This window comes from Tachysurus vachellii, chromosome 12, assembly GCF_030014155.1.
Source record: "Tachysurus vachellii isolate PV-2020 chromosome 12, HZAU_Pvac_v1, whole genome shotgun sequence".
In the NCBI taxonomy this organism is placed as follows: domain Eukaryota; kingdom Metazoa; phylum Chordata; class Actinopteri; order Siluriformes; family Bagridae; genus Tachysurus; species Tachysurus vachellii.
In genome coordinates, this window is record NC_083471.1 from 20,138,658 (window position 1) to 20,164,812 (window position 26,155).

The following is a 26,155-nucleotide window of genomic DNA, read 5'->3' on the forward strand; positions in this document are numbered from 1 at the left end:
ACATATAACACAGCACACACAAACGCACATGCTAATGAGTGGCTGACATGCTCAAACACATACAAACTACTGAAAGAGATTAAGACAAAGACAGCGAAGCAATCAGCTGAGATTGCTCAAGTGGAAAGCTCTCCTCTGCAAAAGGAAGTGCCACTTCAGAGAGATAGAGAGAGAGAGAGAGAGAGAGAGAGAGAGAGTACATTAGAGCATGGAACAGGATCAGCGCACGCTATTAGAGCTTTTGATCACAAATGAGCCGAAACTCAATGAGTTAGAAATGGGTTCACTTAGGATCTTTTCTGCCATCACTGTGCCAGAGTTCATTTGTACACGTGTTGCATTTATTCTCAAAGAACTGCTTCAGAAGTACTAAAGTTTAAGAATCTTCCCAATTTTTTTATTTTTTGTCTCTGCTGATGAAGTACATAACATTCATCCCAAACATGATGCTACCACCACCAAGCTCCACTATAAGGATGGTCTCAGTCCAGTGGTACAGGCTGATGAGTCATGTTGAATTTCTGTTTTTGTACTTTGTAAATGAAATAAACAGATGAGAGAATATTTTGAAATTCTAAAACACAATGTCATATAGCTTTTTTCAATTTGATAAATCCATAAATCCAAACTATGGCAAGGATTGTCCTGTAAACAGCTTCTCTAATCTATGCTATCTAAGCTATGGATATTTGCAGCCTATCTTTGTAGTCTTTTATATAAATATGTTTTACATACATTAAAAAAATCCCAAGTACAAACCCTTATCACTGTAGTGAAAAAGTACATTTTTTCTCCTGTTGTTTTCCATTTCAAACAAGCCAAAAAATTCTGATCAATCTGTGAGAACTATGGTCAATAATTTGGAATTTTTGTAACATCTTTTATTTTTACATGCATTCAAAAAAAAAATATATATATATATATATATATATATATATATATATATATATATATATATATATATATATATATATATATCACTTTTTTTTGCCAGTCCAACAAGGTATAAAGCATGAAATATGAAGTTAATTCAAAGCCAAGTATTGTTGAAATGATAAACCTCGATGATATACCTCCAAAATATAAACCATGTTCTTATGTACTGTATTATTCATTATTATCATTTTTAACATGTTTTTTTAACCATGGTTTTAAGGTTTAGTAAATGTGTTATATAAAATCACCACAGTTTATGTGACCAACTCATTACACGGTGACTCAAAATGGATCCACTGAGAGCTTAGCAAAGCATTACAAACCTGTAAGAACATCTCTGAGAGCTTATTGCTGATTAAGAATTCATTTGGTACTTGTTAATGAGGATAATACAGCAGTACATGCAGCAGTGCTTAAATGAGCCTTTGATTTTTAAAAAGATATCACTGTATGTTCTAAATGATCACACAGAATGGTTTAAGCCATAAAAACCTTTCCCTCTGGAGGTGGACTGGAAGCCTAGTGGGAACTGGGAACTCTTGAGATGAAAAGCACTTACATAATGCCTAACTGTTTACTAGGAGCATAAGTCTTTATAGAGATTTTGGTGGTATTTTTAGCACAAATAATTTTTGACTTTTAACCGATAACAGATTCAGATTTTTAAAAAAGATTGTCACAAACTTTTCAGCTGTTAAAATAAAATCATCAAATTAAAAAGATAAATGAAATAAAGAGTAGAAATAGACTTAGTTGAATTTAAATACTATTACAAGCCAATAGAATTTACTACACAGGTAAGAATGGAAAAAAAATCCAAAGGTTTCTATAGAACAGTTTGGCTAATGTGAGTTGTGAGTAGTTCAGATGTCATGATGTGTGCAATTGTAGTGCAACATTTACTGTGCAAGAAAAGTCTAGTGGAGGTAGTGAGTGTTGAGAAGGTGAGTCCAAGTCTTGATTGAGGGCCTGAATGGCCTGCTGGAAGAAGCTCCTCCTCATTCTATCTTGGTTTGCCTTCAAGAAGTGGAAACTTTGAATATATACGGACATGTTATCAGAAATAAAAAGTATTATTATTATTATTCATATGCACTTCAGAAAAGTGGTGACTTAGAGGTTGGGCTACTGCTGGGAAGGTCATGAATTCAAATCCCACTAATGCTACTCATGGGCTTTTGAGCAAGGTCCATAACCCTCAGTTGTATAAATAAGCTAAATTTAAGGGATAAGGATATCTGCCAAATACCATAAATGTTTACCAGCTTTTACTAATCGCAGACCATTTGATGCCTTTAATATTAAGCAACATTATACAGGCTTACATTAACAATATTATGGTGTATTTTCATATACGTACAGTCGTATGCAAATGTTTAGGAACCCCTGACAATTTTCATGATTTTCATTTATAAATATTTGGGGGTTTGGATCAGCAATTTCATTTTGATCTATCAAATAACTGAAGGACACAGTAATATTTCAGTGGTGAAATGAGGTTTATTGGATTAACAGAAAATGTACAATATGCATCAAAAATGTATTAGAGAGGTGCATAAATTTGTGCACCCTGGCCATTTTGTTGATTTGAATACCTGTAACTACTTAGCAAATATTTATAAATGAAAATCCTGGAAATTGTCAGGTGTTCCTAAACTTTTGCATACGACTGTATATTAATGACTCACAGTGTAGGGGAAATGATTAAAATCGTCAACAACTATGTTGATGTGTCTCATGTGCACATCTTACAGATCTCACAGACATTCTACATCACCATCCGGCCAGTGGACGACTCCCTGCCTGTGTTGGCCATGCCAGGTATGAGGGTGCAGGAAGGAGTGAGGAAAACCATCACTGAGTTTGAGCTCAAGGCCACTGATATAGACACAGAGGTAAAGCAGACATAAAGAGACAGAATCTTCGATGTACATAGTCTTTTCACATTCTGTATTTTACTTAACAATTTTTTTCATGTTTTTTTCTACTAACAAATTTAAGGGACAGTTTTTTCCAGTTGGACAGAATGATCTAGTATAATTAGTGTCTTGAACTCAAAAATGATGTTTTAATAAAGCTGAGGGCAAAGAAATCAAAGTGAAAGGAGGTGATTTGAAAAACTTGGTTTTGAAAATGGGTCTGCTAATAATCATATCTTCCTCTTTTTCTGTCTTGCTTTCACTTATAGGAGGACCTGATCACGTTTACCATCGTTCAGGCTCCTCGTCATGGCACCATCGAGCGCACCAGCAACGGTCAGCACTACCGGCAAACCAACACCTTCACCATGGACGACGTTTATCAGACCCGCATCAGCTACCATCACGACGGCAGCAACTCCCTCAAAGACCGATTTACTTTTACTGTCAGTGACGGCACTAACATGTTCTTCATCATAGAAGAAGGTGGAAAAGAGGTTAGTCTGCTGGATGGTTCTCTTAATGCACACAATATTTTATTGAACTGCTTTTCTTTCCTGTGTCTGCTTGATTTTGATAAAAAAAAATGTTTTGGCTGGATCCAGCTTTCTACCTTTCTTCTCACAGTCTCTTATAATTGGTTCGTGTCTAACTTTCAGCAGTAAATGTTCTCACTGTGGCTTACAGTATGTTGGCATGTTGTCACCAAAGCTGGTGGTGAAATAAAACACCTTTTCATATAGACTGACAATATGGCAGCCCTGAAATAAAAGCCCTGCTTTTAATCTCAGAAAAATAACTTGTGAGTGTGTGTGTATGTGTGTGTGTATGTGAGTGTGTGTGTGTTTCATTATGTGAAGGACACTAGTGTATAACATGCATGAACATGATCATTTTGGTGAATTTTGATTTGGTGTTTTGTTGTTTCAGGTTGTTACTGCTGCACCTCAGAAGTTCAAGATTGACATCTTACCTGTTGATGATGGAACGCCTCGCATCATCACTAACCTGGGCTTGCAGTGGCTGGAGTATATGGACAACAGGGTAAGATATGACTAAAAGAAACAGAACTAGACACAGACAGTCCATTAAAAGATAAATAAAAATGCATGCTATCTCGTGACAACTTGGACAAATCACTTGATGAAATTTTCTTGCTGTCAAATGCAAAAGTTTGAATTCCATCAACACAAAATTAACAACATTTAGATATTTTAATTTTCTTAAAAAATTATATGAACTTCTGGCTACGGATTTATTGCTCTAAATGTAAAATTCATGTTCATTTAAGACTCAATAATGAGTACTAATTTTTGTGATTTGTGAAATTTAATACTTTTCTTTTATAGAATCTTACTAAATAATATCATTTTTCTTTCAAAGCAGGCCTCTGCAAACGTCATACCTGACCTTTAGTGATATTGTTTTATGAACACAGTCACCGATCTTGAAAAGGCTTTGGGGCTGTAGTAAATCACAATTAAACCTGCTCACTGACTCTGCCTTGTAATCTACCCTAAGGTCTGTCTGCCCCCAGACACGCAGATTTACTAAGGCGGTTGTGGAGAATTGACAAGTCATGCTATAATCCTCTATAGCCGTGTTAGTCAATGATCTTGCACATTTTTTGGTGGTGTTTTTAAGATTTGTCAACCTTAAGCCTTTAATAAATTAGAGTTTTGCTGTGTTAGTCGTTACAGACATTTCTTGATAAACAGTAGTAAAAAAAATAGTGTATGGTAAAATCTTAAATGTTTAAAAGCTTAAACCTGTTTGCCATCTCTTTGCCTTTATAACTGCCTGGAAACTCTTTCATATGCTCCTTGCAGCCTTTGGATCTTCTCAGTTTCAACATTCTCCCCATTCCTGCCGACATATATGTTAGGCATTCTCTTTTAACTGTTATATCTTATACTACTGTCTTATGCAACCACTTTGCATTTTAATTTCTTGCATTTTTTTAAATTAGCACCCAAAGCCATGGAGTTTTGCACTCAAATATATTTGTAGAAATTGTAGAAATGTTAATTAGACTTGGTAAATAATGGCACTCTGCTGCCCCCAGTTGGTTATATGGAGCATGAACATTACTGTGAACAGTTTCTTTTTTTGCTCATGGTACTGATCTCTGTGATCAATTACACATTTTGTCATTATTCTAAATGGGTTTTAGGCCACAAACCTGATCTCTAAGAAGGAACTCCTCACCATTGATCCAGACACAGATGATGGTCAGCTGACTTATGAGATCACAGCAGGACCCAAACACGGTTATGTGGAGAGCAAGCTGAAACCCGGAGTCCCCATTAACTCTTTTACACAAGGTGATGCTCACACTTAACACCCTGAAATTAAATACCATTGTGTCAGTGTCTATTTTTTTTTTTTTTCTGAGATTGCTGTTGATTTATATTCAGCTTTTTTTACTGATGATCAGCTTAACAAAAAGTCTAACCAGTACTTTAATCAGTATCTCTGGAGTCGACGTAATCTTTTGGGTTTTTTTTACAGCGGATGTCAACCTCGGTCTCATTCGCTATGTTCTTAATGATGGTGTCCAAGAGACCATGGACAACTTCAAGTTCCTGGTGAAAGACAGCAAGCCCAATATTGTCAGCGACAACGTGTTCCACATTCAGTGGTCCCTCATCAGCTTCGAGCATCGCAGGTGGACATTAAGTTCAGACCTTTGAAATTTGGATTCTTCCATAATCTGAACATATTATTTCTTTCTATGAAGCCCATATTTATAAATCATTATAACTCTTTGAACTCTAAAATTCTTTGTACGTTTGTAATGGTTACTATCTATTTTTATAAGCCCCTTATAATAAACAAAATATAAAGCTCTATTTATGTGGAAAAATAATTATCGATAACTATAATTATGTTGCGTCACTATTCAGTATAATGCTATTTGCTGTACTGGATAATCTGTAGACATAATAATGACCTGTGAATAATTATAAAGCAATTGTATTAATTATTAACAATATAAAGCGTTAACATTACAAACACTTACTTTCAGATTAAGTATAGAAACTCATAGAGACACAGAACATCCAAATATACGCTAAAAAATCCCACCAAAGTACAAGGATCCACATATTTAACTTGGTTTTGTATTTCTCTGTGTGTCTTTTATCATTTTTGTAACTTATAAGTAACTAGTAAGTTTATTTTTATTTGCATATCACATTCCAAAAATGCAGTTATTAAACACTTTTATAAATAAATAGTGCCACAGAACTTACTTACAACAGGGTAGACTTTGGTCTCATTGACATTGGGGTATTTATATAATGCTTTATAATTAATAATAGGTTATGAGGCTTTCTAGAAAGTGTTAATCAGAATGTTTTAAGCATTCAGTGCTATTACTTTTAGAGATTTCTCCTCCTGGGAAGTTTTCATTTGGTGCAGTTCAGTGAAAAGCAGTGGGTGTTGGACAGGATTTATTTTGGTGGTGTTACTGATTGGACTGGTTATGAATAATATGTGCAGCTATAACGTGAGTGAGAAGGCGGGCACTGTGTCAGTGACGGTAAAGAGGACGGGAAATCTGAACCAGTACGCCATCGTGCTGTGCCGCACCGAGCAAGGAACCGCCACCTCCACCGCTGGCTCTCAGAAGGGCAAACATGACTACGTGGAGCATGCAGGACAGGTACAAACTTAAACTAACACAGAGAATATCTGATTCTCATTAATCATTACTACATCCAGATCTAATAGTCACATGTTTTCCATTTTTTTTAACCCTAGTTGATCACATCATATAATTTTATCTTTCTGAGAGGTTCTTGCCTCAGTGGAGCACCAGATTTGCTGTTTGAGATATAAATCCATTCAATCTCAGGAAAGATATTTCATCTGCCTTGATTCTTCAGGTTCAGTTTGATGAGCGCGAGGACACCAAAGTGTGTACCATCATCATCAACGATGACGAGGTGTTTGAAAACATCGAGAGCTTGACAGTGGAGCTGAGCATGCCCGTGTACGCTCTGCTGGGTCAGGTGACTCGTGCCAAAGTGAACATCAATGACACCGAGGATGAGCCCACCCTGCAGTTTGACAAAAAAAACTACCATGTCAACGAGAGCAACGGCTTCATCTTTGTTCCCATTGAGAGAAAAGGTGCATAGTCATGTTTTGCACAAACTCTATGGTTTGTTCTGTTTACCATATAAAATGCCTCAACAGGCAAACAACGGTCTGACATGAGTATATAGTTTTCATAGGTTTTATGCCCCAATGTGTATATTCGCAGCTTTATTTTTTAGCTCATTTAAACATTCATTTTAAACTGCTTATGTCACAGTGATCATAATATAAACACAGATTCCCTCAGTATATTAGTCTACATGCCACAATCTGAGTCGTGTACTTTTCTTTATCTCTTAGGTGACACCAGCAGCACCGTTTCTGCTCTTTGCTACACCGTTCCCAGGTCAGCACGAGGCAGCAGCCTCCATGCTCTGGAGTCAGGATCTGACTATAAGAGTCGCAGCATGAGCTCAGAGAACCGTGTGGTGCTGGGCCCTGGGGTCAGCATGTCCACCTGTGATGTCACGCTAATTGATGACAGCGAGTACGAGCTGACTGAGGAGTTCGAGCTGGTGCTGTCGGATGCCTCCGATAACGCCCGAATGGGGGACATCACAGTGGCAAAAGTTATCATCGACGGCCCCAATGACGCCTCCACCGTGTTCCTGGGCAACGCGTCTTACAGCTTCAGTGAGGACGCAGGTCTGTAGTTAGGTTTTTTCTTCATTGACCATCACAATCATAATGCTCTGACTTTACTGATGTTCTCTTTCTTCATATTAAGTCAATTAACAGTTTAGCTTAATTTTTAAGCCTTACTTTTTATCCATCCTTCTTATCAATGATACACTTTATATCCTCGTATCACGTAGACATACAGTAGTGACATCTTTATAATGCTGTATTACAAATTGTTGTACTTCCTATAGGAACAATTGAGATCCCGGTGTTGCGCCAGGGCAGTGATCTTTCCTCAGTAGCATCAGTGTGGTGCGCCACCCGACCAGCTGACCAGGACTCTGCCACTCCAGGAGTGGACTACATCCCCAGCTCGAAGAAAATCGACTTCAAGCCTGGCAAGACTGAAGAGGTATTAGAGCCAATCTGCAAAGAATTTGTAAACCGCTAATGTTTGCACTGATGGAAAATGTACACACCTAAAACACGTGTTTCTTTTCTCCAGACTTGTAGTTTGACCATCGTGGATGACATCCAGAACCCCACTATTGAAGGAAAGGAGTCTTTCATCGTCTTCCTCAGCTCTCCTCATGGTGCTGTTCTTACAGAACCTCACGAGGCTTCAGTTTATATTGTCGACAGCACGCAAGATCGTACGTAATATTATTAATCAGTCACATTCCATAGCGTTGTCTTTAACCCTTTTTACACTTAGGTGGAATGAAAATAGACTCATCAAGCATTTTCAATCAATATTAACATGTGAATTATTTTATCACCGAAGTCTGATAGAAAATTAGTCAGGACATTGTTGACTTTCAGTATGAGATATTTTTTCTCTGCTGGGATAACCTTATACTGAATTTTAGTAGTTGAAGTTAACACCTTCAGATTTTGGCACTTGGGGCATGTCAGAGAACAGAATTGGGTTTGATTTGATAATCGTTTAATTTAAAGATTTTGGAGAAACATTTGTGGGAAGAAAAAACATTTTCTATGAATTCATTGTCCCTAGTAGGCTAGGGTAAAAACAGAAATACTTGAAAAACTACAAATTCGTAAAGAGCAGAGCACTTTCTACTTTCATACAAGCTTCATATCAACCACCACTGTGACATGACAAAGACATTCAATGCTGTATCTAGTAGAATGACTCCTATACATTTTTATTTAGTTCCCAGTATGCAGTTTGAGAAGGTGGCATATACAGTCAAGGAGAAAGACGGAGTCCTGCACATCCCCATAGTCAGGACAGGCGATCTCTCTTATAGATCTTCAGTTCGGTGTTTCACACGAACCATGTCTGCCATGGTGATGGATGACTTTGAGGAGAGGAGGAACGCAGATGTCTCTCGTGTGGTTTTCCTCAAAGGAGAGAAGGTGATGCTTTCTCCCGATTTCACCTAATTAAGGAATCTTGTGATCTCAATGATCCACATACTGTAGTCAGAGTTTTAGTAATGTCTTCAGTGCATATTTGTATTCAAAAACCAGACTTAATTACGGACTTAAAACTAAGCCATGTTCTTATTATCTCATTTAATAGGAAAAAATACTGAACTCAAGTTGTTGAATCTGAATACAGCCTGTTGTGGATAACTTCTACAAAACATTTTGTACTGTACTCGGACCTTTCAATCTGCAGGTCAAGAATTGCACAGTGCACATCAACGACGACTCCGTGTTTGAACCTGAGGAAGAGTTTCAGGTCCACTTAGGCACACCACAGGGGGATCACTGGAGCGGAGCCATGATCGGAGTCAGTGACATTGTCACTGTGACCATCACTAATGATGAGGATGGTAAGGTTTTTTTTATACCAGTTAGTGTGTGGTTTGTTCAGAACACACCAATTGGTCAGAAGATATTGAATAATTTTCTATGTTACATAACAGCACCAACGATTGAGTTTGAACAAGCTTCTTACCAAGTGCGAGAGCCTCCCGGTCCAGACGGCATCGAGGTCCTGAATATTAAAGTCATCAGGAAAGGAGACTTGGACCGCACCTCTAAGATCCGCTGCAGCACCAGGGACGGATCAGCGCAGTCCGGAGTAGACTATAACCCTAAGAGTCGCGTTCTCAAGTTTAGCCATGGTTAGTCAAAATTTAAATCCGTTTTTCAGTGGCAACTTTCTTTGTAGTCAAGAAGCACCGTGTGACCTTCAAACGTTTTCCTTTAAATGTTTCCTAGGTGTGGACCACATTCTCTTCAAGGTTGAGATCTTGTCCAATGAGGAAAGGGAGTGGCATGAATCTTTCTCGCTGGTTCTCGGCCCTGACGACCCGGTTGAAGCTGTACTTGGAGAGGTTACCATGGCAACAGTCACTATTCTTGATCAGGAAGCTGCAGGAAGTCTAATCCTTCCTGCTCCTCCAGTTGTAAGTTTGGCATCATTGGACATCAATGAATGGAAATTGGACCAGTGTCTTGTTCTGGTTCTTATTCAGTGTCCTTATATCACCTTTATCTTTCACATATTCAGTGAATTGTACCTAATGGTTTCTTTCCCAGTTCCCAGTTTACAATACCATCAGTTCTAAATAAGTTTAAATATGATTTGTAGGAAGATTTGAGCACATCTATAATGTCGAAAGCATTTCATTCTTATTCTCATGCAGGTAGTTTCACTCTCAGACTACGACTATGTTCAAGAGGTTACAAAGGAAAACAGCAAGAAGTCTCCATCTCCAGGTTACCCTCTGGTCTGCGTGACCCCTTGTGACCCTCATTATCCTAAATACTCAGTAATGAGAGAGCGCTGTGAGGAGGCCGGCATCAACCAGACCTCCATTCACTTCAGCTGGGAGGTGGCAGCACCCACTGACAGCAGTGGATCCAGGTCTCCGTTTGAGACAGTCACAGACAACACACCCTACACAACCGTCAACCACATGGTTTGTCCTCAGATAGATTTTTTTTGGAAATGATTTCTATGTACAGATGGAAATTATTCCATATTATCTAGAAGATCCTTTTAAATTGCTAACTTCATCACTTACAACACAGGTCCTGGACAGTATCTACTTCAGCCGGCGCTTCCATGTGCGCTGTGTGGCTCAGGCACGGGATAAGGCTGGGCACCTGGGTACACCACTAAGGAGCAACATCATTACCATTGGAACTGAAGGCTCTATATGTCACACCCCAGTGACCACTGGAACTGCCCGTGGCTTCCAAGCCCAGTCCTTTATTGCCACACTAAAATACCTGGACGTCAAACACAAAGAGCATCCTAACAGGTGAGTAGATAAAGAACAAACTCATCAAAAGTCTTAGACTCAGAATCAAATAAAGACTTTGCAAGAATTTCTATATCACAAATCTGATTTGCCCTGCAGAATCCATATCTCAGTTCAGATCCCTCATCAGGATGGTATGTTACCTCTGGTGTCTACTATGCCACTACACAATCTGCACTTCCTGCTCTCTGAGTCTATTTACCGCCAGCAACACATTTGCTCCAACCTTGTTACCCTTAAAGACCTGCAAGGCATCTCTGGTAAGCAGTGTTTCTTGCAGGGTTATCATACAATCCAAAAAGCATTCTATTCTAAGCATTCTTGCTGTCACCATAGCCTTTCAAATATTATTCAATCGAATCACTCTTGACCTTTCTTTTATATTTTGATGTGTGTTTACTTACTCAACTTTTCTGCTTTCTAGAAACTGGCTTCCTGGATGATGTGTCCTATGATAGCATATCTTTGGGTCCTGGCTACGATCGTCCCTACCAGTTCAACCCCAACATCCGTGAGCCCAGAACCATCCAGCTGTACAAGCATCTCAATCTGAAGAGCTGCATCTGGACCTTCGATGCTTACTATGACATGACAGAACTTATCGACGTATGCGGGGGGTCGGTCACTGCTGACTTCCAGGTTAGTCACAGTAATACACAAAAAACATTTATACACAATGGATTTTTCACATCATAATCCTTTTTAACATAAGTTTCCGTATCAACATCAAAAAGCCACTGGATATCTTTTATCTTGGTTTTAATTATTAACAGTGCAAAGAACATTTTTAAAGCAATACCCGAGAAAATGTCAGAACATATATCAGTGCATGATGTACGAGCTGTCCAGATTTGTTGTACAAATGCTAAATCAATACATATGATACATAGTTTAAAATTCTATAACGTTGCCTCAGGTTATTTATAAGCAAACAGAACCAAAATTCTTTCTCCGAGAGAGGAAGTGTTTAGTCAGGCTACCACACATGAGAGTATGTGACACTTGAACACTGTTGCTGTTGCTGTGTTCATAGGCCCTGTGTGAAAGAGTATGCCATTTGCATCCAATTTGACTCTAATCTTCTCCGGACAAGACTATACCGAGACCAGTTTGCTTGTGGTCAGTTCGGCTTTATGTGAATTTATATTGTACTTTTCGGCTTGTTTTGACAGGTGAGAGACTCGGCACAGTCTTTTCTAACCGTGCAGGTTCCTCTCCATGTGTCCTACATCTATGTGACAGCTCCTCGAGGCTGGGCCTCCCTCGAGCACCACACCGAGATGGAGTTCTCCTTCTTCTATGACACTGTGCTGTGGAGGACAGGTGTGTGTTGTAGAAGTCACAGTAATATAGACTTAATCCAGAATATTATATTATGTCTCAGGGACAGAACTTATCTCCACTTGGCCCAATTCATAACTATATAGTTAATCTTCTCTATATAAGATTTACTAGCTGCAAATTACTCATTGTCCATATCCATCTGCCACAGCCTGATGTAAATGTTCTTGTTCTCCGTCTTGCAGGCATTCAGACAGACAGCGTGCTCTCAGCCAGACTGCAGATCATCAGAATCTTCATCAAGGAAGATGGACGGCTAGTAATCGAGTTTAAAACACATGCTAAATTCAGGGGTGTGTTCTTTATTTATTGAATATACAGATTTGTTTGTATTAGTCTATCAAACAATGTGTATATATATATATATATATATATATATATATATATATATATATATATATATATATATATATATATATATATATAGTGTATATTTTATATTTTATCTTGTCAAACATATCTGTGACTTAACATGACAAAAATCACACTTGAAAGTCCACCGATAGCTTCACAATTTGGCAGTAAAAAAATCTTTGTTTAGACTTGTCCTCAACTTTTAAACAAACTTCATTAACAATTATGCATTTTACTATTACGTCTGATTACATGTTATTATTACAAGTCTAATTACATATTATTACATGTCTAATTACATGTTATTATTACATGTCTAATTACATGTTATCATTACAAGTCTAATTACATATTATTACATGTCTAATTACATGTTATTATTACATGTCTAATTACATGTTATTATTACATGTCTAATTACATGTTATTATTACATGTCTAATTACATGCTATTATTACAAGTCAAATTACATGTTATTATTACATGTCTAAGTACATGTTATTATTACATGTCTAATTACATGTTATTATTACATGTCTAATTACATGCTATTATTACATGTCTAATTACATGTTATTATTACATGTCAAATTACATGTTATTATTACATGTCTAATTACATGTTATTATTACATGTTTAATTACATGTCTAATTACATGTTATTATTACATGTCTAATTACATGTTGTTATTATTACGTCTAATTACACGGTATTATTACATGTCGAATTACATGTTATTATTACATGTCTAATTACATGTTATTATGACATGTCTAATTACATGTTATTATTACAAGTCTAATTACATGCTATTATTACATGTTTAATTACATGTCTAATTACGTTATTATTACATGTCTAATTACGTTATTATTACATGTTATTATTACATGTTATTATTACATGTCTAATTACATGTTATTATTATATGTTTAATTACATGTCTAATTACATGTTATTATTACATGTCTAATTACACGTTATTATTACATGTCTAATTACATGTTATTATTACAAGTCAAATTACATGTTATTATTATATGTTTAATTACATGTCTAATTACATGTTATTATTACATGTCTAATTGCATGTTATTATTACTTGTCTAATTACATGTTATTATTACAAGTCTAATTACATGTCTAATTACATGTTATTATTACATGTCTAATTACATGTTATTATTACTTGTCTAATTACATGTTATTATTACAAGTCTAATTACATGTCTAATTACATGTTATTATTACATGTCTAATTATATGTCTAAAATGATGTAAAATGATGCACAAGATCTGTAAACTAGGCATATAGTGAAAATGGTTCTTTTTATTTAAGTACATTTTTAAGTTATGTACTTCGGATTTCATGGTATAATTCAAACCAAAGCGAGATATGTTGGATGAAACTATTTCAACTTTTTATTGAAACTTTTGATATTACTGATTTGTCCTATAGGTCAGTTTGTTCCAGATCATCACACTCTCCCTGGGCACAAATCTCACTTGACGGCACCGGATCACCTCGGAGGCATCGAGTTTGATCTGCAGCTTGTTTGGAGTGCACAGAGCTTTGACTCGCCCTACCAGCTGTGGAGGGCCACTAGCTCCTACAGCAGGTCCCAACAACAAATCTGATTATTTCAGGTCCAACTTGTCTTCCTAGCTTGATGACAGCTGATGATGTATTTCCTTTGTGTTCCAGGAAGGACTATTCTGGGGAATACACAGTCTTCTTAATTCCCTGCACGGTGCAGCCCACTCAGCCATGGATTGATCCTGGAGATAAGCCTCTGTCCTGCACAGCTCATGCTCCTGAGAAGTGCGTTCTTTGATTCATCCTTTGATTCATTGCTGTTGAAATAATTAAGTGATTATTAATGTCTATGGCATGTTCTTGCAACTTTCCGCAACAGGTTCCTGTTGCCCATTGCGTTCCAGCAGACGAATCGTCCTGTTCCTGTCGTCTACTCTCTCAACACTGAGTTCCAACTGTGCAACAATGAGAAGGTGTTTATGATGGATCCTGCAACCACAGTCATGTCCATGGCAGAGATGGACTACAAAGGAGCATTTTCAATGGGTAAATTTTCCTTAATCTGTTGAGGCTATCTGGTTTTAAAGTGAATCTTTTTTATGATTATATCTATACACTATGTATTTCATTTCAGTTCCCTTCTGGCCAGAATTATTTTACTCTATTACGTGTTTTAATATTACTATTACTATTATTTTACTCTACATGAGGATGCAAAGTTAAAAAAAAGAAAAGAAAACCATGACAACTGTTTGACCAGTTATTGTTAGTATCGAATTTAGAACATACTATTTATTATTATTGTTAATAAAGCTCAGTTTAAATACAGAGGTTGTATGCCTATGATTACTTAATGGATATACTTTATAAATTCATAAACATGATGCGAGGCATCAGCTGATTAGACAATGTACTAAATATATGCAAACAGCTATATTAAATAGATATCATTGTACTGTGTTCTGTAGGCCAGACTCTGTACGGCAGGGTGCTGTGGAATCCTGAACAGAATCTGAACTCGGCCTACAAGCTGCAGTTGGAGAAGGTTTATCTGTGTACAGGACGTGATGGCTACGTTCCCTTCTTTGACCCAACGGGCACTTTGTACAACGAAGGGCCTCAGTATGGGTGTATCCAACCTAACAAGCATCTGAAACACCGCTTCTTGCTCCTGGTATGTCTGTACATGACTCTGCACTCTGTTGGTAATGACTGGCTGCTTCCTTTTGCTTACTGTTGTTGGGTATTACATGAGCTGGTGGCAGAAAATGTATTTATTATTAATTGTATTTTCCAGCAGGATAAGCAGTTTAGGGAATGGATGGATGGATGGATGGATGGATAAATGGGTGCATGGGTGGGTTGGTGTATGGATGTGTTTATGGATGGATTGGTGGATAGATGGAAGGATGGGTGGGTGGAAGGATGGATGGATGGATGGATGGATGGATGGATAAATGGGTGCATGGGTGGGTTGGTGGATGGATGTGTTTATGGATGGATGGGTGGATGGATAAGTGGATGGGTGGGTAAAAGGATGGATGGATGGATGGATGGATGGATGGATGAATGGATAAATGGGTGGGTTGGTGGATGGATGTGTTTATGGATGGATGGGTGGATGGATAAGTGGATGGGTGGGTGAAAGGATGGATGGATGGGTGAATGGATGGATGGATGAATGGGTGAAAGGATGGATAGATGGCTATATGGATGGATGGATGGATGGATGGTATGATTAAAGAATCCTACATGAAACAAGGAACATTTATGAAGTCAGGTCCTGTTATCACTTATGTAATAGAAGCTATAGGCAGTTATTCCCACACCAGCGTATCTTCTTCCTCTTTCTTGAATATAAGAAAGTTCCTCTGTCCTGAATAGTTTCCTGTGGCAGAAAACCCCTGAATTACTTTAAAAATGCTAAGAATGTCCTTCACTATAGACAGAATTGGACATTTCAGTTAAATAGCAACTCATATTTGATTCTGCTTATTTTAAGATTTAATTATCTGGCTGGACTTCCACACAAGTCCCCTGTGAAATAATTGTTACTATAGAAAGAATAACATATTAGAACATGTGCATTAATATCAACCTGTGATTTGCATTCGAGTCAGCACTATTGCCAGAGCTGCTGTTATAGAATATGAATCAACACCTTCTGGCCAATCAGGTTTACAATTTCAATCACAATGTGGTTTAATGATTCATAAAATGACAGGTGTTTTGTTGCATTTAGATTTCAGGAAGACTTGACAGGAAGTTGTCTCCGCATTGAGCACCTTTCATGGAAAGTGCTAGATCAACGAGGTTTCTTTTTCTCTTACAGGATCGAAAGCAGCCTGATGTATGCGACCACTACTTCCATGATGTTCCATTTGAAGCCAGCTTTGCATCAGATGTCCCTGAGCTGCAGTCCATAAGCACAATGCCTGGTGTGGATGGCTTCACCATGAAGGTTGATGCCCTCTATAAGGTCAGTGGAAATATTTCCAAGAGAGAGTTTTTAAATTTTGCCCTACAGCCATTTGTCCTGTCTTTTAGCTTCTCTAAAGAGAGGATCCAAGTCTTCTAACTTGTCCACAGCTCAGCAACCTGTTTGTGTTTGTTTCTAAAGCCAAAGCACACATCTAAACCTCTAAAATCAGCTAATATCATGTACATATTTGTCATTATTTGGATTGTGTTATCAAGATTCAGTTCCTCAACATAGGGGGCAGTCGTGGCCTAATGGTTAGAGAGTCTGACTTGTAACCCTAAGGTTGTGGGTTTGAGTCTAGGGCCGGCAATACCATGACTGAGGTGCCCTTGAGCAAGGCACCAAACCCCCCAACTGCTCCCCGGACGCCGCAGCATAAATGGCTGCCCACTGCTCCGGGTGTGTGTTCACTGCTGTGTGTGCACTTTCGATGGGTTAAATGCAGAGAACAAATTCTGAGTATGGGTCACCGTACTTAGCTGTATGTCACGTCACGTCACAATTCAGCTCCTTAATGTGTACTTAAAACTGCACATGCTCTGTTTGACTCCCTAAAATTTCCTTCCGTCGCTCGTTTGCGTAAATATCAGTACTATACATAATGCTGTATTTTCATTATTGCCGTGAGAAATTAATTGGTGGTTGTTAGCTGGTCTGATGTCACAGAGGGACTTTGACTGTCATTGTTACAGTGGAGTTAACAGGAGAAGCATTTTTACAATTTCAAACATATGTAATAACGGTATAATTAATAAGGAAAAACAAGCAACCATTTTCCATTGATGGTTAATTTCACAAAAACAAGAAATCCAACATAGAGCAAACTTTGGACTCAACGCTCGGCCATGTGGAGATCTACGATAGTGTTGATGGCAGACAGATGAAAGCACTGGATAGACTGAAGGACTAAGGCTCTGCTGCTCAGGTTTCTGTAGGTAGAGATGAGACAAATAAATGCTGCTACTTACCTCAAAATTCTTACTTACCTTTTAATTCTGTGCATAGCCATGTCGATTTGACCCCACATGCCCATGTTCCTGAGTAGGTATATATGAGTTGGAATGGAAAGATATTAAAGGATGGAAAATGTTTCCCCTTCAGTCGAATACAGAACATATTTCACTGTTGGAAATGTAGAAAACATGTCAGTTTTAAAGTTTGAAAACCACTGAAGATCACATGTTAGTGATAATCATTAAAGAATATTGAATTCTAGTGATGTTTTTAATAAGAGATCTCCTTTTTACCAGGTGGAGGCAGGACATCAGTGGTACCTCCAGGTCATCTATGTCATCGGTCCAGAATCAATCGCCAGCCCCAGAGTACGTCGTTCTGTCAGTTTAGCTCTAAAGCGTGACCTTAGCGAGCAGTCTGTGCTGGATGAGTCGCTTATCTATGACAACGAGGGCGAGCAAGTAAAGAACGGGACCAACATGAAGGCACTGAAGCTCGAGCTGGAACCCTCGGCCACGTTCGACTCGCACACGAGCGGCTCGGTCGGGGGAGGTGTTGTGGCCATTTTCCTACTCATCGTGTTGGTCCTGGCTTCCTGCTTCCTCTTCAGGAAGTGCCGAAAGGTGGACAACAGGAAGGCCACGAAGAACCCAAACACGGAAGAGTATCCGCTGAACACCAAAGTGGAGGTTGAACGACTTGAGAAGAACATAAAGAACGGTAAGTGCAACGTAAACCTTCTCGGTCAGAGCGCCGACACCTGGAAGGTCAACGGGGTCAAGGTCAAGCAGGTCAACCTGGAGGTCAAACTTCACAACAACCTTAATGATGGTACTGAGGTCTGAAGCACAGAAACTAGAGTATTTAATAAGACACTGTAAAAGCAAATATTTTCTATTACTGTCTGTAATAAAGGAGAGATGTTGCTTTACAAGATGAGTATTTTTATACGACCCCGAGAGGGGGGAAAAAAGTCTGTTTGCCAGCTATGCAGTGTAAAGGATCTCGCAACTGAGCTACCTCAGGAAGTTATGTCATCATATTGAATGATCTCACTCTGATCTCAGTCTGATTTTCATTTTGCATTTATACTTTTTTTTTAATTGTTGCCAAGTTGTTTATGCGACACTTGTATCATTGCTTTTGATACAGCAATCAGTGGTAGCTCAGCCACATCATCACTTTATTTAAATGCTTTTTATATCCGCTTTATTTTTATTCCTCCATTTCACTTCGATCTCGATGAAAGTATTAAGCATAGGTTACGTACCTACACTGTTCTGAATTAGGAAAATATGTAAATACCTTCTAAAGTGCAATTACATGATGACATAGTCATCTCTCGTAACTGATTTTTAGTGGATTTTGTTATCGTTTGATCACCGTGGTGCCACATTGAATTTTACCAAGTGCGATTTTTGATTCCGAATCCAAATACAACACCGTTATTACATATTGTATTGTTGATGATTACTTTTGCAAGCAGTAGTGCTGTTTTTTTTTTTAAACACTGTTGTAAATCTGAGTGTTTTGTGCTAATATATAATGTTTTACTGTCTCTCTCTGCTGTACTTTTTAAACCCTGTGGATTTCTTTTACTCTACTGCACATACAAGCTCCATCAGTATCCAGTGACACTGTTGACGAGAGATGAATGCCATATTATCTCAATTTATTATTATTATTATTATTATTATTATTATTATTATTATTATTATTATTATGTTACGCTCATATTATATGTATGGCAAATTCAATGTACCGTGCTGCCCAAATGTTTTTCAGTGTTGTGTTTTTATGATCTCGTTACATATCACATGGCGCACATGGTGACAGTCTGCAGTCAAAACGCAGGACATTATTTTGTATCTACCTTATTTTTGTCTGTTTTGCAGAATGCAGTGCCTATCAAACAGCAAAGAAAATGTATGGTGCTATGATTTGTAAAGAAATAATGATGCTCTTGATGTAATGCCTGTACTATGTGCCTTTTTAGTAATAAAAAAAATCTGTAAAAAAAAAACATATGATCTCTTAGCTCATATTATTCTATTATTCTATATTATTCTATTATTCTTCTTTTCACTTCTCTGTCTGCTCCATGCTGTGGGTGTGAGTTTTGTGTGGAATAAATTTCATGACTATAGTCTCTTTTATATAGTCTGATGGTGGATTTCACACCGCTTTCATCAGGAAGTAGGTCTCTTTCAATAATTGAATAATAGGAGAATAAATATAACAGTAGTGTAGCCTGAATACATGAATAAGCCCAAAGAAAGAAAAAGGTTTATAATGAGAAGTTATTTTGTCATTATGCTGTTAAATGTGCATTCTTAAAAAATATTTTATGAATTATATTATTTTTTATTATTATATAAAAAATTGAAAACATTATTTTGGACATCGTGGATGAAACCCGCAGCCACGGCAATGCCTGTGAAATAGTTAGATAAGAGACATAATTAAATAATAATAATTAAAAAAAAAGTATTAGAAACAAACACACACTGTACAATTAATGAACATACAAACACCACCAATGATTTATCAAAACATCTCTGGGATAAACTGATCTGAGATTTCCTCAGTAAGGTCCTTGTGATTGTGATTTATCTAACAATCTAAAATGCAAACTATTAATAGAAACCAAAGTCATGACATCCCATATATCCTTTATAACCATGTGAGATCTGAACACTTCTGCTCCATGTTACACCTTGGTTCCATGATGTGGACTATAGCGAATATAGTAAATGTCATAAGACATAAAAAAAACAGCTCATTAAAAAAACTATCAAATTATGTAAAGGTCCAGCAGTACAGTGTCTTTCCCCCATAAGCATTCATCTGCAATTGACTTGATTTTTTGTTTTCCAATTTATTCAATATGACAAAAGAAAATGACAAATATTTTTAAACTGCCTCAAAAGCTCATTAAATGTAAAAGAAGACTATCGTTAGTTGCAAAAGTGGCACAAAAGTGTGTGTGTGTGGTGGGTGTTGGTTGTGATTTGTCTCTTTAAAAGCTTTGAACGTCTAGATCCTGATATTTTGGCTTATTCAAGTCGTGCTACAAATTACAGCACAGTACAGTACAATTTAATATATTGTTATGTGTATTGTGAACTTTAGCGTTATATACAATGCGTATTAAATTAAAATTGATATAAAACCTGGCCAATCTTCAAGGTGAAAACAAAAATACTCTACAACACATGACGCCGTTTCAAAAGCGAACCAATCTGAAGCAAGCTGGAAACCCTGGCACTAGAGTACAGTGGTCTCCGACTCTCACTGACGTTTGTCAAGAGGTCACTATTCACTGCCCACTCAACCTTTTTACCAGGGCTGTGAATTCCACTCAAAAACACAAGCATCTTTCTCTTTCTTTCACTTTCTTATAGAGAGGAGATTAATTCACTGAGTGTGTATTTGTTTTATTTGTACATTTGTAATTCTACACTGCTCTTTCTTTAATCAAGACATTTGCAACTTATTACCATAGTATAAGATTTCCACCTATTTCTGTTCCCTGGTTTTTATTTAATTCAGAATTATTGCTGTTATTATTCTATTTTGTTATTATTTACAGCTTTGGCTGGTTTAAAGTGCTTTAAAAATAAAGTATTATTATTATTATTATTATTATTATTATTATTATTATTATTATTATTATTATTATTATTAGAGCATTACACATTTCCAAAGTTTTCAGTCACTGTTATTCAGCCCAAACTACATACATTGTATTAAAAATATAAGAAATATTCCATCTCATATTAGTTATTACTTATTTATTATAGATATATAATTAGATTTAAATGTGATCATACTTCAGCTGATTCAATTAAGGCTTATAAATAGATCTAAATCTAAAAACTATAAACTATGCAACATAAATATAGTGGTTGATTATGATCACTAGTTTAACAGTATTTTTACCAAAAATCCTTTTAAACAATATTTTGTGTTCATGTAGCCTAGAGGCCATATGATTATCCAGCAGGGGGAGGCATGTTCTTAGACTCTGAGGGGGAAATAAAACATTTATGTCTGATGTTTTCCTTCAGAGGTCATTTATGACAGATCAGCTGTCATAATCACGTGGCCATCCTCCTTTATTATGCAGTCTCTGTACCAATGAGCCAGAACTAGTAACCCGATTCTAGAAGTATGAATACTGCTTCCGCTTTAAGGGATGATGAGCTTAGATGTGAAATCAGGCCTGGCTTGACTAAATGTTCAGGTAAAAAAAAAAATCTGCCTTCCTGTTGGCTATATGTGGTTTTGAAAAACACATATACTGTTTGCTGGATGTACAATATACATGTTTGATCTAGAAATAAATTGCAACTGCAAGGTTTTACAACTTTCCACATTTTCTGTACAGGTTAATGCACTTTGTGAACTACAACTGAAGGTCCTGAAGTTATTAGAACACTCATAAAAAGGGTTTCTGGTAGTTATTTAAATTCTTACAAATAATAAAACTTGAGGGTTTCACAGCTAACAGTTATTGTTTTTTTCAAAACATTATGGAAATGTTTGTTTTTTCGATTTTGCTTTTCATTGTCCAGGTATCTCTTGTAAAAGAGATTTTTGATCTCAATGAGACCTCCTGGTAAAATAAAGGTAAATAAAATTGTTCATCGTATTTTCATTGTTCATCATTGTTCATCGTCGTTCCTTTAACGTTCACAAATATTTTAAATGATTGAAACTTTGAAATCTTTGAGAACTTATTGTAGAGGGTATTACGGGATGATTTCCAAAACAATAGTTTGTGGATAAAACAAAACAAATAAACTAAAAGCAACCTTCAAACATCAAAAAAGAGAACATTACGGAAGCATTCTCAGGACGATGCTTTGTAATTACAAACAATAAGATGCAACCTTTGTCAAACATCGACAGAACATCATCTAAAAGGATATTAAAGAAATGTTGGTTTGAGTTTACAAAAAAAAGTAAAAAAAAAAAACATTTTGAGAAATCCCTGAAGAGAATGTTATGAGAACGTTCCTCGTTTGTGGTTACAGAAATGCTATATCAAAGCAAACTCAAAGTCATTGCTGACTTCATTAACCAAAATATAACTTTCACAAAATGCAAAACAAAACAAAACAAAATACTAAACAAAACAACAACCAAAGGGAAACCAAATACTAAAAACATTATTTGTTTTATGGATTGCAGAATTAATCCATTAGTCTGTTTGCTAGATATCATGCAATAGGGGTGATTACACAGATCCATGGTTCTTAACGTGGGGTCTGTAATGTATATGCGCAGGGTCTCTAATCGTATTTATTCATCTACTTTTTTCAATAAGTTTGGGTAAGTTACTATTTTACAGCATTTGGCAGACACCCTTATATCCAACTTACATTATCTCATTTTTTATACAATTGAGGGTTAAGGGCCTTGCTCAGGGGCCCAACAGTGGCAGCTTGGTGAACCTGGGATTCAAACACACAACCTTCTGATTGGTAGCCCAACAAATTACCCACCAGGCTACTACATGCCCACTATTAGGTGTATTGAATTATCATAGTAGTAAATTTAGAATTAATCCAGTCATTTGAGAATATTAATTTTAATCTGATTGGAAATTTCAGTGAAACCCCTAAGTGCTCATAATATAGCTAGATAAAGGTAGGAATAAAGTTAGAATGGCTTGAATATGCATGAAGGTGCATCGTTATCTTCTTGATCTTATTATTAAATCTATCTTGTGATCATATCATAGTGCTGGAAATGATTTTACTCCTGAAAGCACGGGTGTTTAAAAAAAAAGGGTTTCTGTAGCCCTGCTATAGATGAGTCACGCCGTCCTGCCTGAAACAGGGCTGTAACCAGCTTTGAGTCCTCATCTGTTCATTCACTTTGTTGTTCCACAAAATCTTCCTCAACCAAACAGGGGGAAGAAAAGGGCTGCGACCCGCCAGACGGTCAGCTGCGGCGTCCCATCAGAAACCGGAGCGTGTGTTCACACACCAATCGTTACAATAGCACGCTTCGCGCGCGCGCACACTGGGGTTCGGTTGGCGCGTGCTGAGCAACAACAAAACCTCCCACTTCAGCCAGTCACCAGAGTTACGGAGTTTATAGTCGAGTTGTGAGCGGAAAGCCTGGTTATGGTCGAAATAACCGGCGTTCGTCGCCAAACTCGGCCCAAGCCGCGGGTCTGGACTCTATAATGTCGACTTTATGAGACGAGTTGTCCTTCTGAAAGGGTATTTTTGAGGCGGGTGGAGCAGAGCGCCGGCTAGCATGCTAAAGTGCTAACTAGGGAAGTAGGGAGGAGGCGTTTTCTCCACTAGGCTAACATTAGCTCGCCTAGCTAGCCTAGTGGCTACACACCAAACACACACCCACTTAAAGTGTTAGAAAACATAATCCAGGCTCAGCTGAGGATTGTGTTCGTGAGTTTTTTTTTTTTTGTTTTTTTTTTTTTTACTCATTTGAATCCGTGTGTATTTGGAACTGGCTAGCAATTTGCTGTTTGAGTCGTAATCAGCGTCAGCAGCGTAAAGAGCCGAGCGTTAGCTAACGTCTAGTGTGCCGTTAAAAGCGTTAACGACCGTTGGTGAGGTTGAGCTGCTGGAGGAAGTGGATCATGGTGTTCAAGTGACTTTTCTCACAGAGCTCGAAGGACGAAACGGGTGGTGATGAGCAGATAGAAGCGGTGAAGTGTTGGTTTTTGTTTAAGGAGGACTATTTGCGTGATAGAAACGAGAATGAAGAAGTTTTCGCGCATGCCGAAGTCGGAGAGCGGAGGACTGGGAGGTGGTTCGAGCTCCGGTTCCGGTTGCGGCGGCGGCAGCAACTTCATCGGAAAAGTGTTCGCTATCGGGAGACACCAGGTCACCGTGGACGAGCTCATTGCAGAAGGTAAAGAGATGAACAGGCTGACAATGCACTAAATTAGTGTTGTCTTGTTTCTAAAGATGTATCTCGTTTTTGCTTGCTTGTATTTTTAATGTTGTGAATGCAGTTTTGAGCCCAACCCTTCAATCATCTATTTGCTTTATGCTTTATTCCCCAAACCTGCCTTTTTAGCCTGAGGTGTGTACCGGTGGTCTGCTCCCTGTGCACCACATGACAGCTCTCTTTATTAGAATTATCTACGATCTTAATCCTCTTTGACAGCCCCTTCTTCCTTGACAGGCTGTCAGTTCCTAACCTGGGTAAAATAAAGTTATTTCACTTAACACTTTAGACGCTTAATATCCAAAGATGTTTCCACCCCTGATATAAATTATTCATTTACTAAATAGAGTGAAAATAATGTGGGTCATATATTCTCTGGAGGAGAAAGGAACCATCCAGGTAGAAACGCTTGTCCTCTTCATAAGAACATTTTGTGCAGTAACTTGAATATGGATAAGTTAGAGGTAGGTTAACGTGTCAGTCTTACACCTCTGGGATTAGGGGTTCGATTCCAGCCTCTTGGCCGTGTGTGGGTTTTGTATGTTTTCTCTGGGTACTGCAAAGACATGAATTGGAAGCTGATGGCATCTCTAAATTGTCCATAGTGTGAATGGGTGTCGCCTCACACCTCCAGGGTTGGGGGTTCGATTTCCGCCTCCACCTTGTGTGTGGAGTTTGCATGTTCTCCCTATGCCATGGGAGTTTCCTCCGGGTACTCCGGTTTCCTCCCCCGGTCCAAAGACATGCATGGTAGGTTGATTGGCATCTCTGGAAAATTGTCCGTAGTGTGTGATTGCGTGAGTGAATGAGAGTGAGTGTGTGTGTGTGTGCCCTGCGATGGGTTGGCACTCCGTACAGGGTGTACCCTGCCTTGATGCCCGAGGACGCCTGAGATAGGCACAGGCTCCCCGTGACCCGAGGTAGTTCGGATAAGCGGTAGAAAATGAGTGAGTGAGTGAATGGGTGTGAGATTGTGCCCTGAAATGTTTTGGCACCCTGACCAGCGTGTCCCCACCTTGGACCCAGAATCCCCTGGATACATAAAAGGTACATAATTGCATCTAGTACTGTTGTGCTTTTGTCTTCAATAGTTTAACTCATCATTAAAAAACAGCTTTTAGCAGAAAACCTCACATAGACTGACCTTACGATGAAATCCCTCCAATAAAACAAAAATCATGAATTTATAGGCATATTCAAAAGTGAAAATAATCAGATGTTTACATCTTTTATGTTGATTGAAGTAAACATCAGTACTTTTATATCAGGAGGAATAAAAAAGGGTTAGGAAGATCACCATTTTTAAGTCTAATGTCAGTTTAAGAAGTTAAGAGGATTTATTGTAGCCACACCAAAGGCCTCTTTATTTATTCTATGGTATTTAGAGATAAATCAAATTTAAAAGTTCTGAATTGTATACCACCAATCTGAGCTACAAAAACGATTATAAATGTAGAAATACCATGAATAAAGTTCAGTATCCTCAAGGGTGAACCTTGACCTTGGCCTTGCTAGCATGTGGCCATCCTGTTGTAGTCCTACGCATGTCAGCTGCTTGGCCTTCATGAAGTATAAAGTTAAATCTCCCACCATACACTAGTCAAATTCCCCTAGGTTTTTTTCCCCAGCTCCAACTCTGAAACGAGAGCAAATCAGAGATGACTTGTCATTAAAACATACCTTTTTTTTATTTTTACACATTTTGTGTGGGGGATTTTTTGTGTTTTGT

The 26,155-nt window shown here is 37.7% G+C and overlaps 2 protein-coding genes across 5 annotated transcripts in view; both read left to right on the forward strand.

Annotated features, from left to right (window-relative positions):
• The window catches only part of fras1 (Fraser extracellular matrix complex subunit 1), a 115,899-nt gene extending 96,391 nt beyond the window's left edge, over positions 1-19,508 (forward strand). Inside the window, exons 49-74 of the mRNA XM_060882921.1 lie at positions 2,691-2,831; positions 3,125-3,352; positions 3,786-3,899; positions 5,029-5,179; positions 5,367-5,523; positions 6,360-6,522; positions 6,746-6,992; positions 7,260-7,604; positions 7,832-7,992; positions 8,086-8,233; positions 8,755-8,960; positions 9,226-9,382; positions 9,476-9,676; positions 9,774-9,961; positions 10,202-10,477; positions 10,590-10,822; positions 10,922-11,082; positions 11,247-11,461; positions 11,995-12,145; positions 12,349-12,456; positions 13,980-14,139; positions 14,226-14,342; positions 14,437-14,603; positions 15,026-15,231; positions 16,390-16,536; positions 17,790-19,508. Coding sequence (XP_060738904.1) covers positions 2,691-2,831; positions 3,125-3,352; positions 3,786-3,899; positions 5,029-5,179; positions 5,367-5,523; positions 6,360-6,522; positions 6,746-6,992; positions 7,260-7,604; positions 7,832-7,992; positions 8,086-8,233; positions 8,755-8,960; positions 9,226-9,382; positions 9,476-9,676; positions 9,774-9,961; positions 10,202-10,477; positions 10,590-10,822; positions 10,922-11,082; positions 11,247-11,461; positions 11,995-12,145; positions 12,349-12,456; positions 13,980-14,139; positions 14,226-14,342; positions 14,437-14,603; positions 15,026-15,231; positions 16,390-16,536; positions 17,790-18,338 — 5,097 coding nt within the window. The 3' untranslated portion in view covers positions 18,339-19,508. The remainder of the gene's footprint in view (positions 1-2,690; positions 2,832-3,124; positions 3,353-3,785; positions 3,900-5,028; positions 5,180-5,366; positions 5,524-6,359; positions 6,523-6,745; positions 6,993-7,259; positions 7,605-7,831; positions 7,993-8,085; positions 8,234-8,754; positions 8,961-9,225; positions 9,383-9,475; positions 9,677-9,773; positions 9,962-10,201; positions 10,478-10,589; positions 10,823-10,921; positions 11,083-11,246; positions 11,462-11,994; positions 12,146-12,348; positions 12,457-13,979; positions 14,140-14,225; positions 14,343-14,436; positions 14,604-15,025; positions 15,232-16,389; positions 16,537-17,789) is intronic.
• Positions 19,509-23,524: 4,016 nt separating this feature from the next.
• Positions 23,525-26,155, forward strand: part of bmp2k (BMP2 inducible kinase) — a 41,049-nt gene continuing 38,418 nt past the window's right edge. For 2 of the 4 annotated variants that reach the window (XM_060882922.1, XM_060882925.1), the window contains exon 1: positions 23,526-24,387. In XM_060882922.1, coding sequence (XP_060738905.1) covers positions 24,234-24,387 — 154 coding nt within the window. In that variant the 5' untranslated portion in view covers positions 23,526-24,233. Of the gene's footprint in view, positions 24,388-26,155 lie in introns of all 4 variants that reach the window. The other 2 variants (XM_060882924.1, XM_060882923.1) reach the window with 2 other exon arrangements.